Source organism: Cervus elaphus, chromosome 27 (assembly GCF_910594005.1).
Source record: "Cervus elaphus chromosome 27, mCerEla1.1, whole genome shotgun sequence".
Classification (NCBI taxonomy): Eukaryota; Metazoa; Chordata; class Mammalia; order Artiodactyla; family Cervidae; genus Cervus; species Cervus elaphus.
The window spans coordinates 15,150,774-15,170,087 of NC_057841.1; the positions used below are offsets into that span (position 1 = coordinate 15,150,774).

General features: G+C 41.4%; 1 protein-coding gene across 1 annotated transcript; it reads right to left on the minus strand.

Moving 5' to 3' along the window:
• Positions 1-18,403: 18,403 nt before the first annotated feature.
• Positions 18,404-18,882, minus strand: LOC122684793 (60S ribosomal protein L27-like). The gene has a single exon (XM_043889184.1). It carries the CDS (start codon positions 18,849-18,851, stop codon positions 18,441-18,443), a length of 411 nt encoding a protein of 136 aa, XP_043745119.1. The 5' UTR covers positions 18,852-18,882; the 3' UTR covers positions 18,404-18,440.
• Between the last annotated feature and the right edge of the window lie 432 nt (positions 18,883-19,314).

A 19,314-nucleotide genomic window follows, 5' to 3' on the forward strand; every position in this document is an offset into this window, starting at 1 on the left:
GATTCACGTGCATGGGTCTTCCCAAGTGGCTCTAGTGATAAAAATCTTCCCCTGTCCCTTTTCCTTTCCTGTGATTCAAGTAGTTGAGCAAATTTTCCATCAGAAAAGTATTTCTAACAGCATAAAAACATAGCTACAGGCTTTCTTTTTCAAAAACATCTGCTTGGCAGTATTAGTGTTCACCAGACAGACCAGTTGCTAAACATCTTGCCTTGTATTTTTGCAGTAGGACTTTCTTGGTGGCTCAGCAGTAAAGAATCCTCTGCCAACGCAGGAGGCACCTTTGATCCCTGAGTCAGAAAGATCCCCCGAAGAAGGAGATGGCAACCCACTCCAGTATTACTGCCTGCGAAATTCCATGGATAGAGGAGCCTGGCAGGCTCCGGTCCATGGGGCCTCAAAAGAGTCAGACATGACATAGCAACTAAACAACATGGCCAAGTGGCTCATTCCATCCAGTATTCCGAGATGAAAAGACATGAATCACTAGTCAACTGAAATGTGTCACTAAATAGCTGTTTTTTATTTTAAAGCAACCAGTGGCTTTCTAACTCTCCTTGCCTCTTGGTGACTGAGGAGTCTACAAGTTTTAGATATGCAATTTAAGAATTGGGATATGATTTCACTCCCCCTAAGAAACCATAAGAGATTATTCCTTGCCTTTCATAGTGTGTATTTGGAATACAAGAGATAAATCATTTGTGTTTTAAGCCACTAGGGTTTTGACGCATTACTTAGCCTATTCTCATTGCTACCTGGCAACCCAAGCGGGTCTCCTACATTCCATAACCCACTGGATAAAAGGGTGACACCTTTCCTTACTGAGAAAAATCAATTTCTCTGGAAGACATTGACTCCTCTTTTCATCCACTCATCTCTACATTCAAGAAGTATCCAGTTCTCTGGTGGAACCTTAACCATGTAGAGCCTAGAGTTGCAGGGTTGGAACCATGATGGGTTACTGCGAGTTGCTGTATGGTGCCCCCTTTTGCTTCCACACCTTGGTTCTTGAAACCATGAACACATTCTGTTCATGATTACTGCAATAGCCCTGGTTTAACTGGACAGGGAACAACAGACTGGTTCCAAATTGGGAAAGGACTGCATCAAGGCTGTATATTGTCACCCTGCTTATTTAACTTATATGTAGAGTACATCATGTAAAATGCCAGACTGTATGAAACACAAGCTGAAATCAAAATTGCTGGGAGAAGCATCAATAACCTCAGATACGCAGATGACACCACCCTTATGTCAGAAAGTGAAGAAGAACTAAAGAGCCTCTTGATGAAAGTGAAATAGGAGAGTGAAAATGTTGGCTTAAAACTCAACATTCAGAAAACTAAGATCATGGCATTCTGGTCCTGTCACTTCATGGCAAATCGATGGGGAAATAATGGAAACAGTGAGAGACTATATTGGGGGGGGGGGGAGCTCCAAAATCATTTCAGGTGGTGACTGCAGCCATGAAATTAAAAGACATTTGCTCCTTGGAAGAAAAGCTATGACCAACTTAGACAGCATGTTAAAAATCAGAGATATTACTTTACCAACAAAGGTCCATCTAGTCAAAGCTGTGGTTTTACCAGTAGTCATGTACGGATGTGAGAATTGGACCATAAAGAAAGCTGAGCACCAAAGAATTGATGCTTTTGAACCGTGGTATTGGAGAAGACTCTTGAGAGTCCCTTGGACTGCGAGGAGATTCAACCAGTCTATCCTAAAGGAAATCAGTCCCAAATATTCATTGGAAGGACTGATGCTGAAGCTGAAGCTCCAATATTTTGGCCACCTGATGCGAAGAACTGACTCATTGGAAAAGATCCTGATTCTGGGAAAGATAGAAGGTGGGAGGAGAAGGGGACAACAGAGGTTGAATGGCATCACCAATGCGATGGGCATGAGTTTGAGTAGGCTTTGGGAGTTGGTGATGGACAGGGAAACCTGGCGTGCTGCAGTCCATGGGGTCACAAAGAGCTGGACACAACTGCTGGACTCAACTGACTGAATACAAATGAAAAGTGAAAGTGTTAGTCACTCATTTATGGCCAGCTTTTTGCAATCCCATGGACTGTGGCACACCAGGCTCTTCTGTCCATGGAATTATCTAGGCAAGAATCCTAGAGTGGGTAACCATTCTCTTCTCCAGGGGATCTTTCTGACCCAGTGATCAAAGGTGGGTCTCCCACATTGCAGGCAAATTCTTTATAATCTGAGCCACCAGGGAAACCTAAAAAATAGTACTCATGAATTCAGAGAACTGCTTCCATGCTGGTGCTTCAGATGTACCTCTAGTAGGCTACTTTAGCATTGTGTGTGTGTGAAAGTCACTCAGTCGTATCCAACTCTTTGCTACCTCTGCAGCCTGTCAGGCTCCTGGGTCCATGGGGATTCTTCAGGCAAGAATACTGGAGTGGATTGCCATTTCCTTCTCCGAGGGATCTTCCCAACTCTGGGATTGAACCCAGATCTCCTGCATTGCAGGTGGATTCTTTACTGACTGAGCCACCAGGAAAGCCCCTTTAGCATTCAGTTCAGTTCAGTCACTCAGTTGTGACCGAATCTTTGTGACTCCATGAATCGCAGCATGCCAGGCCTCCCTGTCTATCACCAACTCCCAGAGTTTACTCAAACCCATGTCCATCGAGTCGGTGATGCCATCCAACCATCTCATCCTCTGTCGTCCCCTTCTCCTCCTGCCCCCAATCCCTCCCAGCATCAGGGCTTTTTTCAATGAGTGAACTCTTCACATGAGGTGGCCAAAATACTGGAGTTTCAGCTTCAGCATCAATCCTTCCAATGAACACCCAGGACTAATATCCTTTAGGATGGACTGGTTGGATCTCCTTGCAGTCCAAGGGACTCTCCAGAGTCTTCTCCAACATCACAGTTCAAAAGCATCAATTTTTCAGTGCTCAGCTTTCTTTATAGTCCAACTCTCACATCCATACATGACCACTGGAAAAACCATAGCCTTGACTAGATAGACCTTTGTTGGCAAAGTAATGTCTCTGCTTTTTAATATGCTATCTAGGTTGGTCATCATTTTCCTTCCAAGGAGTAGGCGTCTTTTAATTTCATGGCTTCAATCACCATCTGCAGTGATTTTGGAGCCCAAGAAAGTAAAGTCTGACACTGTTTCCACTGTCTCCCCATCTATTTCCCATGAAGTGATGGGACCAGATGCCATGATCTTAGTTTTCTGAATGTTAAGCTTTAAGCCAACTTTTTCACTTTCCTCTTTCACTTTCATCCTCTCCACTCTCTGCCATAAGGGTGGTTCATCTGCATATCTGAGGTTATCGATATTTCTCCCAGCAATCTTGATTCCAGCTTGTGCTTCTTCCAGCCAAGCATTTCTCATGATGTACTCTGCATATAAGTTAAAGAAGCAGGGTGACAATATACAGCCTTGATGAAGTCAACTATTTCTGAATGTCTTGGTACATGATACAATAATGAATCTCATGGTCACTCCTATGTACCTCCTCTGCTGTGAAGTGAATCTTCTCATTGGATGTGATATTGTGGGTCAAGCATCCATAAACCTTCAGATATTGGTGCTGACTAAGGTTCTGCAGAGGGGAAAAGGTATTAATGGCCAGAATAAATATTAAGTATTTATTATTGAGGAGATACTGAGGAATCTTCCAGGATTCGAGAGATTTATTGTAATGAACTTGCCACCCAATGACCCACTGAACCACTAATTTTCACTAAGGATAATCTATCTCAAGGTAAGGAGTACAGTGATATTATGAAAACAAGGGAAAAAAGAGAAAATGTAATGCAGGGAATACGATTAGTATCATATCATTTTCATGATACTAAGGTTCCCAAAAGCTGAAGTTTTTGGGTACCCTGCTTATGTTTGAACATCTCTTTCATGTTGTTGTGAGAAATTTTGTAATCTCTCCAATTTCCCATGAAATCATAATCGTGGCAGAATTTCTTGCATTCCCCTGGCCTTCAACTTCTCTCTACTTTGAAACGTTGCACATAGCTTAACTCTATTTACTCTAAAACCTGAGCTCCCAGTAGCTGCTGGTCTTTCCCCTACTTCTTCCTTCCACGTGTAAAGCAGAACCCCCGACCCGACTCCATCCTTCAGGTACCACTCATGCAAGATCTAAAAAAATCTTTCTGATGGGTCACGAGCCTCACTAGTGAAGCCTGCCTGCCACCATGTGGCCATGGCCTTTTGCTTAATTCTTTTTAGAGACAATTTTCTCAAGTCTCTAGTTTTCTTCCAGATTTTTTTTTTTTTTTTTTTTTTTTTTTTTTTTACAAAAAGAGAAGAAAAAAAGTACTTGTCTTTTCAATTTTCTACAAGAAAAGTGTCCATTTCTACTCTGTAGGGTAACAAACACCAATTATTAAAAGACCATCTGGTCACAAAGGGTGGATACCCTGTCAAAAATAGCTCCATCACAAGGAGGGGTTGTGGTTGAAGATGGAGATATCTCTTGGTAGTCCAGAAAAACATGTTCATGTCTGCCAAGAATCAGCGAATGTAGATTGATTACTTGTCATACTTACATCCATTTCTGAAGGCTTTTCAACATTCCCATTAAGGCTTTTGATTCTTTGTTTCAAACCAATATGGCTTCTCAAGTGTTATCCTCTAAAAATGGCTTCTACTCCATATTTCTATGCTGAGAGACATTAAGTGATGCAAGAAATGCTGAAATGGCTTTAAAAAAAAACTTTTCACATGTATGTACCAAATATCATATTAATTTTCCTATAGTAGACTCTGAATAGAAGTGAGGATGACAAATGTCATGTTGTCCCTTCCAGGCCATGTGACTTTCAACTTATTTACTGTCAGTCTTTACTAAAAGTTTATTTGTTATAAATCTCCGGACCTCAATTATTTTCCTTGGTACTGAGTGGGAAAAACAGAATTATTTCCTAAGTAAATTATTTTGTATGGGGTTTCCTAGGTGGCACTAGTGTTAAGAACCCACTTGCCAATGCAGGCGGCATGAGAGACACGGGTTCGATCCTGAGTCACGAAGATTCCCTGTCGAAGGGCATGACAGCTCATTCCACTATACTTGGCTGGAAAATCCCATGGATAGAGGAACCTGGTGGGCTACAGTCCATGGGGTTGCAAACAGTTAGACACAACTAATGTGATTTAGCACGCATGCTTTAAATAGCTGTGACCTATTGTGTGTGTGTGTGTGTGTGTGTGTGTGTGTGTGTGTGTACGCGCATGCGTGCGCATTGGACTTAAATCTAGAGAGGCCTGTGGGGAAGCTGGAAGGATGTTTAGATGGACAGGTTGGCACAAAGGAAAGAGGATTGGTTAATTCTGAAATTATCTTCAGAGATGGATATGTAAAGATGATAAAGAATCAGTCTACCTTGGCTGATCCTTGGAAGACATGAGCATGTTTTTCTGGACTACCACGGGATATCTCCATCTTCAACCACAACCCCTCCTTCTGAGGGAGCTATTTTGAAAGAGTATCAACCCCTTGTAACCAGGTGGTCTCTCACTAACCAAAAGTACTACAAAATGTGTTAGAATGAAAAGAACACTTTAAGAAAGAGGATGTGTATGGTGGGGATATTAGAACAGCTAAAATTTTTGAAAGATGAATAAAAAAAAAAAAACGAGAAATTTCTAGCAGCCATTTTCCTTATGAAGTTGTATTTTGTCTGTCTTATTACTGATATTAAATAAAACAGCTTAGGAAATTTCAGTTCTTAAAAATAAACTTGAAAAGTGCATGAAATACCTCAAGATATACAAGAGTTACATAAGTACCTGTGTGTTTCTACTACACCTGTTAACACAGCTCACTGGTTCTGATCATATTCTAAGTCAATTAAAATGAAGAGTCAGAAGACAGGGCAGAAAGGTGAGATTCATACAAGCTGAACAGTCTGCAATACCTGGCTGCAATTAGAGCTTAAAAGGTCAGATGAATCACCCCATTTTCTAACTCACTGGGAGTTACTGATTACAGAAAACAGCTAGAAAGTAACATTGAAGTTGTTTATATGTCTGTCTCATCCAAATGTACTGTAAATAGAGAATTTCAGCTGATGGATCAGTTAAAGGAGAACATTTGTTGCTTTTCCATTTAAGTATGCAGTATTATATTGCATATAAATTTTAGGCAGCACAATTCAGCTCATAACACCATATATATGTATATATCCTGTGCTGCTGCTGCTGCTAAGTTGCTTCAGTCGTATCCGACTCTGTGCGACCCCATAGATGGCAGCCCATCAGGCTCCACTGTCTCTGGGATTCTCCAGGTAAGAACACTGGAGTGGGTTGCCATTTCCTTCTCCAGTGCATGAAAGTGAAAAGTGAAAGTGAAGTCGCTCAGTCGTGTCTGACTCTGAGCGACCCGTGGACTGCAGCCTACCAGGCTCCTCAGTCCATGGGATTTTCCAGGCAAGAGTACTGGAGTGGGTTGCCATTGCCTTCTCTGATATCCTGCATTACCTTACATAAAATCTTTTAAAATTCCACCTTCTTATACAGCTATCTAAGTCTATAAACAATAACTTAAATTTCATAGTGGCAAATAGATGGGGAAAAAAATGGAAACAGGAACAGGTTTAATTTCCTTGGGCTCTAAAATCACTGCAGATGATGACTACAGCCATGAATTAGAAGAAGCCTGCTTCTTAGAAGAAAAGCTATGACAAACCTAGACAGCATATTAAAAAGCAGAGACATCACCTTGCCAACAAAGTTCCATCTGGTCAAAGATATGGTTTTTCTGGTAGTCATGCATGGAGCGAGTGCTGGATAGTAAAGAAGGCTGAGTGACCAAGATGTGATGCTTTGAACTATTTTGCTGGAGATGACTGTTGAGAGTCCTTGGAACTGCAAGGAGATCAAACCAATCAATCCTAAAGGAAATCAACCCTCAGTGTTCACTGGAAGGACTAATGCTGAAGCTGAAGCTCCAATGCTTTGGCTCCCTGATATCCAACTCTTTGGAGAAGATGCTACCTGATGCTGGGAAAGATTGAGGGCAAGAGGAGAAGGGGGCGACAGAGGATGAGATGGTTTGATGGCATCACTGACTCAATGGACATGAGATTGATCAAACTCCAGGAGATAGTGAAGAATAGGGAAGCCTGGCGTGGTGCAGTCCATGGGGTTGCAAAGAGTTGGACACTACTGAGTAACTGAAGAACAACAAAAAGTCTATAAACAGTAACTGGCATTTCATAGTAGAATACATCTGAATCTTCCCTGTGTCTATATGATGTCCTTGTATAATAAAATACTGTACCTATTTCCTAGGACTCTGATGTGGATTAAAGAGTTGAGAACAGTCTCTAACAAATAGTAAATTATTCACTGTGAAGTCGTTCAATCGTGTCCGATCTTTGCGACAATTATTCACTAAATAGGAGTTACTCACTAAATAGGAGTTATTAATATTAGGGGCATATTCATTTTGGGGATTGTTTACAGTTTAAACAAGTTTTCTCACCGTTCAAAAGGCTAGAAGTTCGAGACGAAGGTGTCAGTGGGTTTGAGTTCTTCTGAGGGATCTCTCCTTGGCTTGCAGATGGCTGCCTTCTCACTATATTCTTACATGGTCTTTCCTCTGGGTACTTACATTCCTGCTTTGTGTCCAAACTTCATATTAGTTTAGAGCCCACCATAAAGGCTGATTTTACTTTGATTATCTCTTTAAAGACTCGATCTCCCAGTACAGTTCTGAGGCACTGGGGTTAGTGAAAGTCGCTCAGTCATATCCAACTCTCTGTGACCCCATGGGCCGTAGCCCACCAGGCTCCTCTGTCTATGGGATTCTCCAGGCAGGAGTACTGGAGTGGGTTGCCATTCCCTTCTGCAGGGGATCTTCCCAACCCAGGGGTCAAACCCTGGTCTCGTACATTGTAGGCAGATTCTTTACTGCCTGAGCTGTGAACTTCAACATATAAAGTTTCGGCGACCACATAACACCACCTGTAAACATGTACTAATATGCGTTAGCCTTCCTATCAGTGTGATTCTGTGCTCTCTTGATCTTTTGATGTTCATTATGTTTTTATTGTAAAAAGCCCAAGATAAAATGTACTGTCTTAACCATTTTAGGTGTACACTACTATACTGTTAGCCACATGCACAGAGTTGGGCAAAATATCTCTGGACCTTTTCTTTCTTTGCAAAACTGAAACTCTAACCCACTGAATATCAGCTCTCCCTTTCCCCCTCTCCCTAGGACATGCATTGTTGGCCCATCCTTTTCTTCACCTTCCCTGCTGTAGTTACAGAGCTCAGTTCATAAAATAGCCCCGTTTCTGAGATGACGGTGGGCCCTGTGACTGGTCAGTGCTGGGCAGCATGTCTCATAGCCAGCTAGGGAGGACTTCATCCCTGGAGCACTCTGTGAGTGCTCTTCCCTCCCCTTCCGCGGAGAGGCTGCCAGGACCAGGCCCCCTTGGCCTGTGGCACCTTCACAGCCCTTGGAATGGAGACTATTTAATTTATGAAAGCCTTTGCTCACAAATGCCTGTAGAGTAAATAGCATATCCTTCTAACACGTGGCATTTCATACCCATATGTAAAGTGAATAATGAATGAATGAGGATTAACAGTGTGACCTGGGATTAGATGGTGTGTGTGTAAGAGCCACAGAACAGAGAATCCCTGAAGGAACCCAGTTTAACAGATGCCCCAAGATGAGAGTGATGGTAAATAGGCTGAACAAGAATTTGACAAATGGTAGTACTCAACGTTACTTTCACTAATGTAAAAATCAATCAAGCATGTATTTTGGCCAGTATTGCTAATACGGCAAAATACAGATCCATACGTAATTTTTAACCACTCATTTTTTTTAATCTTACTGTATTTTTAATATGAACAAAAGGGATAGAAGAAAAGCAAGGTTTACTCTTGTCCCTTACACTTATCCCATGAGCAAAGTGCTCAGGGCTGGTGCACTGGGAAGACCCAGAGGGATGGGATGGGGAGGGAGGTGGGAGGGGGGATCAGGATGGTGAACACATGTAAATCCATGGCTGATTCATGTCAATGTATGGCAAAAACCACTACAATATTATAATTAGCCTCCAACTAATAAAAATAAATGAAAAAAAACCTATATTCACATAAAAAATAAATAAAATAAACCTTGAATGGATATGAAAAAAAAAAAAGTTGAGAAAATCTAGATGGATTGATTTCCCAGTTTGTGTGGTCAAATTTCATATTACTTTCATGTCTGTGACCTTAGATTTGACCTCTTCAATTTTTAAACCTGGGATGTGAAATTCTCTGTGGCACATGATTATCAGAGACGATTCTTATCAGCACTGAAGATGTTAGCATGCTCTGAAATTATAGTGTCTCAAGATCTATCAGATGGCAAGGTTTTCCACACCCTGTTGTTATTTGATTTAAAATCATTTTCCTTTGGTTACATCCAGCTGAAACCAAGTGCTCTTTAAAAGTAATGTCTGCAGCCATGGCTGATAAAAGTAGGCTTAAGTAATACCTCCAGCTTCTAACAGGGAGAAAATTTGCTGTATTCTTCTTGATGGAATGGTCCCTCATGTCTTTCAGTCTAAAATAGCTCCTTATGGTTTTGAGCATGGTGGTCACACGCAGAGGTAAATGATGGAGTGTGTACATATCAAGGTAATTATTAAAAGGGCTTTTGGGGTTCCTTGGTTGAAAAGTACCTTCCTCATGCAGAGGGAGAGGATAGTGGGTCAGAATGCACTCTGAAATTTCAGACAGGCTGAAGTTTTCTTGGTGTTCTCCTATTATATGCATTTCATCCTTTACCAAACCATGCCATAAGCATACAGGAGCAGGGAAGAAGGAAGCAATTCTGTGATAAATGAATGTGTGTGTGCTCAGTTGTGTCTGACTCTTTGGACTATAGCCCACCAGGCTGCTCTGTCCATGGGATTCTCCAGGCAAGAACACTGGAGTGGGTTGCCATTTCCTCCTCCAGTGGATCTTCCCAACCTAGGGATCGAACATGGGTCTCCTGTGTCTCCTGCATTGCAAGCAGATCCTTTACCCACTGAGCCATCAGGGAAGCCCAGTAGATGAATAGGGATTTTGTGTGTTGTAGGTTGTTGAGGTCATAGGCAATGTAGCATATATTTCAAATGATTTGAATAAACACCATGGCATGTGAGGACAGATTCAGATTACTATGGAGACTCTTAGACACTGAAGACTCACTGTGAGCTGATTTAACCCTAAAGTCACCTTCAGGGATGTCCTTCCACCTCCCCTTGTACTTGGCGTCATGGTGAGATAATTCGGAGAGTGTGGCTTGATTTGTACCAGAGGCTTTTGTACATGGCATCGTGGCCATGCCCAGGGCAATCCAGAATGTAAAATCGTAGTTACAATCTGATCATGTTACTTTCACTCATGATGGTAAATAATGTGATGAAGCACAGGACAGGGCGACTTTATTTGCCTGTAAATTTTTATATAGAGGAGAGCCCCGATTTCTAAAAGAGCTGTCAGTGCAGCTTGATTTAAGATGAGAGCTCTTGTAGATAAAATAGCACTAAAGATACTCTCATATTATTTTTCACAAGAGACCACAGAAATAGAGCTAAAAGAAACTTGTCTATTGTATGGCTACCCTTTTAAAAAATTTGCCCATAACTTATTTTAGATACCTTTCTGTTACAAATGACATTTTAACTAAAACCTTGTGGGCTATGAAAGCAAAATTTAATTAGCTTTCTTTAAAGAAAGTGAAAAATGATAACAAATACCATCTGTTTCCATCCTATTTGCCTAGAACTGTCACAACATGTAGTGCCAGTGAGTCTGTCCCTCAGGGATCTTTTATCAGCTCTCCCTTCCCTTTCTGAAAGACTTTGACCAAAATCTCAAGAGCCTCTGATCTGGTCATAGGCACCTAACCACCCCCTGACCCTTCTGATGCCAAGCACACAGTTTTGTTCTTACACCAGTTCTGGTCCTTGAAATTCTCTGGTTCAGATGACAGTCCCTGTATTTCAGTATTTCAAATAATACACTCTTGGTGTTATACAGGACCTTACATTTTATCCAGTCACACCGCCCTCTGACTGTACAGGCCCACCTGGCCTTGGCCATGGCTGGATCCTCATGTTCCAATCTGTAAGAGCTGGGTTTGTCTAGAAATAAATAGCTCTCATCTGTGACATAACTTTTACCATCGTTCCTATGCAATAAATGATGCTGCCTTCCCTCACAAGTTGCAACATCAATCTCAAGCCCAGGATTTCCTCTGGTAATTACAGTAATGGGAAAGTCAGAGATTAGACATCAATCCATGTGAAAATATTTAGAAATCTTAATGAGCCAACTCTTGAGTCTGAGTCAGAGGGACGGTAATCAAGTTGACATTTTCCAAGGTGAGAGAAACTACTTTTGTGCACAGTTCTTTAGAGTTTCATGAAGAGATCTAGAAAACTTAGAAACAATTCACAGTAGAAAAGGTAAAGTGATTAAAATATTTAGGGAAAAAGAAGAAAATCTTAAACCCAGAAAATCAAAGATAACCTGGAAATTAAGTGAGATGACATACAGCCAACTCTCTTCAATTTTCATCAAGAGTAAGAAAGAAGGCAAATAATTGTAACAAGTAACATGTAGCTCATTTTCAACTTAAAGCTTTTGACTTATGGGATATAAAATTGTCAAGTATCTTAACCAAGCTCCTATCCTATCCAGGCTGCCATATAACCTGAGCTGAGTTCCATGTGCTATACTGCAGGTCCTTATTGGTTTAGGGAAGAATAGATACATGTACATGTGTGGCTGAGTCCCGTTGCTGGTCACCTGAAACTACCACAACATTGTTAATCAGCATTCCAATACAAAATAAAAAGTTTTTTAAAAAAATGTCAAGTACTTTAACAAAGACTTTTCCACAGTCTAGTTCCCTCAACACACACAGGTACACACAAATATGCAAAACCCCTCTTCCACACAGCCATAGGCTCCTATGAAGATGTTGAAATAGGTCATTTTAGTTTTTAGTGTCTTTTATTGATATACACAATACTCCATGTAGAATCAATACTCCAGATGCTTCCAATTTGGTGAGTCTCTGTTACTCGGATTATTGACATATATTTATAACACTAATTCCAAGTTAAAATGGAACTTATTGTCCCTTCTGAAAACTACTTACTCTTAAAAAAAAAGTTTTATGTTTTTAACATTTTGGTATAGTAGTAATTTTTTAGAAAGTATTACTTTTTTTCCTCAAAGAATAAATAGTATCATACAGTGACCTGTCATCTATGTTTAAGAGTTCAGTGACTTTTTGCTTCCTGAGGCTTTATTATCCAGTGAATTAAGCACCCTTACTTTATTACGTGGCAGAGTAAAATAGTGTTTGAGTGTCAGCAATTATAGAAAACACTGCAAAGTGATCAAAATTATTGCCCCAGGACAGTCACAGTGAACTTCGTCACCTTCCTGCCAGACATCCACCAACTAGGCAATACCTTTTATATACTGCATTGGTGGTTATTTTTGAGAAGAGCCATTATCAATTTAGACAAGGTTCATAGCTTAAAAGTTTTTCAATAGCAAATACTATGGCTTAAACAATATTCTGACAGTACTTCAATCCACCAACACTCACAAGTACGCAAATTGCATCTAGGCATTATCTTCCACAATCATATCAGTGAAAAGTCCTTCATCAGATGCCCCATGAAAGACCCCACTTTTACTTCATCATCAAATTTTAAGAGATACATACTTTGGATCTTATTTCTCAAGGTAGAAAAATCTTCAATTTATGGGAAACAATAAGGCTGCAGAGATTTAAATTGGTTTGAACCTGTACTTAAAGGTACTTAGGCTGTCTCTGCAGCAAATGATGTAATCCTTAAATGAGGGGAATGCACAGCTATTGACATCTAATGAGAAGCTCCATTCGCTGTGGGGATTGATAATGCTTTGCTCAAACTATTGTTGGTAATAAAATTACCAGAATTGGTGGCTTTTCTGTGCCTGTGACAGAAGACTCAATTTTTCAACAACAGTATGTGAGATCATCTCCTAGAGCTTTGGTTAATGTCCTCTGGATCCACATAACAGGGTGGAGACAAATATTTAAGAGAGAGGTTTGAGTACACTATACACCTGTTGCCTTTATGTTTGTAACATAAATTGTGATTTTGTGAGGTAAATTGACCAAATTATGGTGTCAAAAAGGGATGCCTATCTCCCCAACACACACACACACACACAACACTAGATATGAAGGAAATCAAGCAGCACCCAATGAGAATTAAGCTAGTCTGAACAAAATTAAACCAGTCTTATAAAGGCATCATTTCTTAAGTTTTTAGCATGAAATTGAGGGTTTACCTTAGATGCTCTTCTGTTGTCTGAAAAATTCTCAACATTTTCCTACCAACTCAATGGACATAGATTTGAACCAGTTCTGGGAGATAGTGGAGGACACAGGAGTCTGGCATGCTGCAGTCCGTGGGATTGCAAAGAGCTGGACACAGCTTAGTGACTGAAAAGCCACCACCACGAAAGGAAACAACAGAGAAGGAAGAACGGAACTAAGGCCAAGCAAGCTATAGGAAATGTAACAAAATATCACTCAGTAATAAACCATTTTTAATAATGGTGTGTGTACACTATTTATAAAGTTGGGAAGTAGAGAATAGTTGGAGTTTTTGTATACCCAATTATGCATGGTTGAAAGTAAGGGAAAGTGAAATTATATTACCGGCAAGCATATAAGATAGCTAATGGGAAAAAGAAAAACAAATTCAGTAGGGAAATGTTTGTTTATCCTTACATGCTTCAAGATAATTGATTTCTACCAAAAACAATCAGTGTTCCTAAGTCAGTCACAACTGATAAAGCTTAGGGATCAATATAGAGAGAAATACCACTTTGACTTTCTGTCATTACCTTAATAATGCTTATTTTTGAAAAGGGCTTTCTTTCTCTTTTAAAACACATTTCAAAATTATTGTGTTTCTTGAAAACTACACACCCATCCATCCACACCATGACCAAAGAAGACAATAATCATATTTTATTCATCAGTCTGCCCCCTCAAAAAAGTTATGTCAAAATGATCTCCTACCCCTTTGGGATTTCAGAATTCTGCAAAGATCATGTGAAACCACATTCACAGTAACACAGTAGCAATGAATAAACACGGAAAGTGACAAATAGGTTGCATCCTTCACCAAGTGAGCATGTAAAATGTGTTTGCAATTCAGGCCCAAATTTCAAAAATTCCAAGGAGAGCTCTACCAGGAACCACACTATATATATGCAAATGCCCTCCTTCATACTCTACAAGACAGACACTTGGATGTTACCAGCCTGGTTTGTGCTGTGAATCATTGCACCAGGGGATGCTTTCTTGTAACTTTCATATTCAATTTCATTTTGTAAGAACCAGTAGGCCCATGCAAAAAAGCTAGGTGATCATGAAAAGGAGTTTGAACAAAGCAAAATTAATAGGTCCGCTTGGCGCCCCTCCTACCTGCAGTGGTGCTGCCTCTTGAATTTCAGACAAAGTCCGATGCTTAAGGAAGATTTCCTTTACTGACCTAGGGTGGAATAAATGTTAAGCTCAGTTATACTCAATAGTAGCCCACCCCCAGGGGCTTTTTGTAGAGTAAAATATAAACTATCTGTCAGCTCTTCATTGGCTGGCATCCTCAGGGCATTTTAGCTACTGTAACTTTCAAGTGTTTTCCTATTGATATTGAAACAGTATTTTTTGTTGTTGTTGTTTGGTTTTTTTTTTGGGGGGGGGAGGTGGGATTTGTTTATTTTATTACATTAATGGTTATAGTAGGTGAAAGGGAAGTTAGTTGTCTCTTAACCCACTCAACATGGCTGAGCCCTAGTGCCCCTGTATCCCCCATCTGGGTCTTGGGACCTAAGGCTTGTACATTTGTGCTAAGCTGCTTCAGTCATGTCCAACTCTTTGTGAGCCTGTGGACTGTAGTCTGCCAGGCTCCTCTGTCCATGGGATTCTCTTGGCAAGAATACTGGAGTGGGTAGCCATTCCCTTCTCCAGAGGATCTTACAACACAGGAATTGAACCTGTGTCTCTTACGTCTCCTGCATTGGCAGGCCAATTCTTTACCACTAGCACCACCTGGGAAGCCAAAGGTTTGTACTCTAGCATTCAAATCCCGTGCCAAGTTGGAAATGTGGCTTTAAGGTGAGTATCCTTGTGGCTCACTTTAGTTCTCCAATTACCCATAGAATCTTCCTTAATTGAATTAACCAGATATTTTTGCTTTATTATCTATGAGCTCAGCTCATTTGACTGAGCTCAGAGCAAGGTCATTTGCTACTGCCTAAGATAGAGTAATGGAGAAGGAAATGGTAACCCACTCCAGTATTCTTGCCTGGAGAATCCCATGGATGGAGGAGCCTGGTAGGCTACAGTCCACGGGGTCGCAAAGAGTTGGACACGACTGAGTGACTTCACTTTCACTTTAAGATAGAGTAAATATCCGCAGTCTTCCAGAGAGGGCTTGACACTGGATTCCTTCTTCTGTCTGACCCTCTGTGCTAACCCATCTCTTCTTCCATCACTTTCACCTTCTCCGGGGCCTGTTACTGATTGGCAAACATCTACTTTCAGTCCAGAACCCCTCATCAAAGAACCAGAGTCATGAGAGAGGGGAGGTCTTTCGGGGGCTGCCCAGTTGTCTGCACCAGCAGCAACACAAACTGTTCACACATGGGTGCAACCTCCTTAGCTTCTCTCAGGAGTACACCTTGCTGACTTAAAACATGCTCAACATGAGATTTGTGAGTTAAGTTTTATTTGGGGCAAAATGAGAACTGCAGCCCTGGAGACAGCACCTCAGATATCTCCAAGGAACTGCTCCAAAGAGGCAGCGGGGAAAGGTGAGGTATATAAGAGTTTGGTGAAGGGGGAGTTCAATGCAATCAAGGTTTTCTGCTAGTCACAAGGAGCTGATCACCATGAAGGGATTTTGGTTTTCTAGATATGAGGAGATGTGAGAATTAGGATCATAAAATCAACCCCTGAAAATGTCTATCTGAAGATCTGTCCTGCCAGGTTCCCAGAGCATGGGGTGCTTCGTTTCTGATCTCCACCCTGAGTTCCTCTCAGAGAGGGTTTAAGGCCAGGAGCTTGTGTGGTTTAAACCTTGTAGAGGTATATTTGTTGTTGTTTAGCCGCTCAGTCGTGTCTGACTGTCACCCTATGAACTGCAGCTCTCTGAGTTTGCTCAAACTCATGTCAGTTGAGTCAGTGATACCATCCAACCACCTCATCCTCAGTCACTCCCTTCCCCTCTCACCCTCAATCTTTCCCAGCATCAGAGTCTTTCCCAATGACTTGGTTCTTCACATGAGGTGGCCAAAGTATTGGATTTTCAGCTTCAGCATCAGTCCTTCCAATGAACACCCAGGACTAATCTCCTTTAGGATGGACTGGTTGGATCTCTTTGCAGTCCAAGGGACTCTGTCAAGAGTCTTCTCCAGCAACCAAAGCTTGAAAACATCAGTTCTTCAGTGCTCAGTCTTCTTTATGGTCCAACTCTTACATCCATACATGACTACTGGAAAAACCATAGCTTTGGCTATAGGGACCTTTGTAGGTAGAAGGCAAGTGCTAGTTTTCAGTTGACAACTTCAACAGTGGATTCTGCTGGCCTATTTTCTCCCTCTGCACAAATGTCTCTCTGACTTCACCCAGCTCAGTGTTCTGACCTCCGACCTTCCTGATACCCTCTGTTGCCTAGGTGCATCTGCTTCCCTCCAGGAAGAAGCTAGCAATTGTCTTTCACTTGAGCTATGCTGAGGCACTGCATTAGGCAGCTTTTGACTGTAAACCCCAAGAGCTCTCTTCTGGTAGCTTTACCCAATTTGCTGAGGACCACAGTTTGTGCTTATTCCGCTTATGCTACTCATACCCCACTGACTGTTCTTAAGAACCTCCTAGCACTGCGTAAGCCACAGCCCTTTGTAAAACTTTAAATGCTTGTTTCAGCCCAGCCTTCATTTATATTGAGGCATCTTCCTGTCCCTTGGGAATAGGGATCAACAGAATTCCTAAATAAAACATCTGAACAACTTGCTAGTCTCTGAGATTTTTGCCTGGTGACAGGGTCAGTGGGAAATAACGTATTTTTTAGAGTTTGAAGAATGGTCATGGTTGCTCCAAGAATTTCGCAGTTTGATATAAGCCTTGTATATAAGCTGAATTTATCAGAGAGCTTCCATTTGTCACTTAGATGACTACAATCCTCAGTGTTCCATGCACCAAGTCCACTTTAATGATATTATCAGAGCGATTTACTAACAAATGACTCTGAATAACTGTGAAGCCCAAGACCTTCTTGACCAGATAATGGCAACAGGGCAGCAAATTCAAACATCCTTGTGGTGTTACGGTGAACACAGACCAGGAGATTCTCCAGGTAAGAAGACGGGAGTGGATTGCCATGCTCTCCTCCAGGGGATCTTCCTGACCCAGGGATCGAACCCTCATCTCTCATGCCTCCTGCATTGGCAGGCCAGTTCTTTACCGCTAGTGCCGCCTGGGAAGCCCAGAATTCAGTCCCCTAGAATGTAAATTGTTCTCGCTGGACTCCACAATTCATGATGAAAAAAAAAACTTAATCAGGACTATAATGGCTTGCAAGTCCCCTTGTCTGAATACTTCCTATATAATCTTTCCCATTCAGCTAGTTAGGTGATTGAAGGAGATACCTTGTTTAATTTTTGATACATCTGCTAATATACAAAGCCATACGCCTGATGAACTCCCCAGACAAGCCTACCACAAAGATAGTTTTTACAATCAAAACCTCAGGAATCGAACCCACGTCTCCTGCATTGGCAGGCAGATCCATTGCCACTGAGCTGCCAGGGAAGCCCTCTGTACTGCTTCTGTGTTGGCTACTTAGGAAGGTTGGGCAATTTAAATGTTCCCTATTTATTATAAATGATTAAAGCTAGACAAGAGTAGAATTTAAGACTTTCTGTGTAAAGGGTAAGGCCGAAACGGCCAGTTCACCTATCATATCTATTCTAATTAGGCATTCAGGTAAATGTGAAGAGATCGTAGAATATTCTCTCTTGTCAGAATTCTGATTCATCACTTAGCCTTTGCCCTAGTTCCTTCCACTGCAGCACCTTCATACTCTCCACACTAATGTCCACACTCTAGATGCTCAATTTCCACCTGGGGGCATTTTGCGGTGCTCTTCCAGAGTGGCCGCTAAGCACGAGTGCCTAGCAGTCCTAAGAAGTTTTGCATGTCAGCTCATCTCCTTCACCTAAATCAGAGCAAGGTCCAAGATCCCAGGAAAGTCAGTCTTTCTCAGGTTTCATGGGTTTAAATGAAGAGGTACATTCAGCTGTCTTTTATTTCTGTTTCTGTGGGGCTTTTTAATTTTTTTTTTTTTTTTCAATATTTTTATTAACTGAGACAGACCTAAAACCGCAGCTTCTGGAAGAACCATTTGTTCTTGCCAGTCTTGTATCGCTCCTCAAACTTGACCTTTGCCTCTCGCCGGGCCTTGCGTTTCAGAGCAGGGTCTCTGAAGACATCCTTGTTGACAACAGTTTTGTCCAAGGGGATATCCACGGAGTACCTTGTGGGCATGAGGTGATTATAATTATAAACTTTCACAAAAGACTTGATCTTTGACCTCTTGGCGATTTTCTTCTTGCCCATGGCAGCTGTCACTTTGCGGGGATAGCGATCAATTCCAGCCACCAGAGCGTGGCTGTAGGGTTGGTCTGAGGTGCCGTCATCAATGTTCTTCACGATGACCGCTTTGCGTCCGGAGTAGCGACCGGCCAGGACCAGCACCACCTTCCCGGGTTTCATGAACTTGCCCATTTCGGCAGCTACCACTCAGGACTACAGCAAAAGGCTAATTTTTTTAATGAGTTTATTTTTCTAAGGCAGTTTAAGGTCTGCCTCACAATTAAGTGGAAGCGGTGGAGACTTCCCATAGCCTGTGACCCCACAAATGCACTGTTTAGCCTATCAACGGCATCCCCCATCAGAATGGTATATTTGTTACAATTAATAAATCTACACTGACACGTTGTAATTACATTTTGATTCACATTAAAGCTCACTCTTAGTGTTGTGCACTGTGTGAATTTAGACAAATGTATAACGGCTGATGTCCATAAATATAATATCATACAGAGTAGCTTCACTGCCCTAAAAAGTGTCTGTGCCTGTTCACGCCTCCCTCCACCCCACCAAGCCTTGGTAACCACTGATCTCCTAACTGTCTGAATAGTTTCACCTTTTCCAGATTGTCATATAATTGGAGTCAAATAGTGTCTAG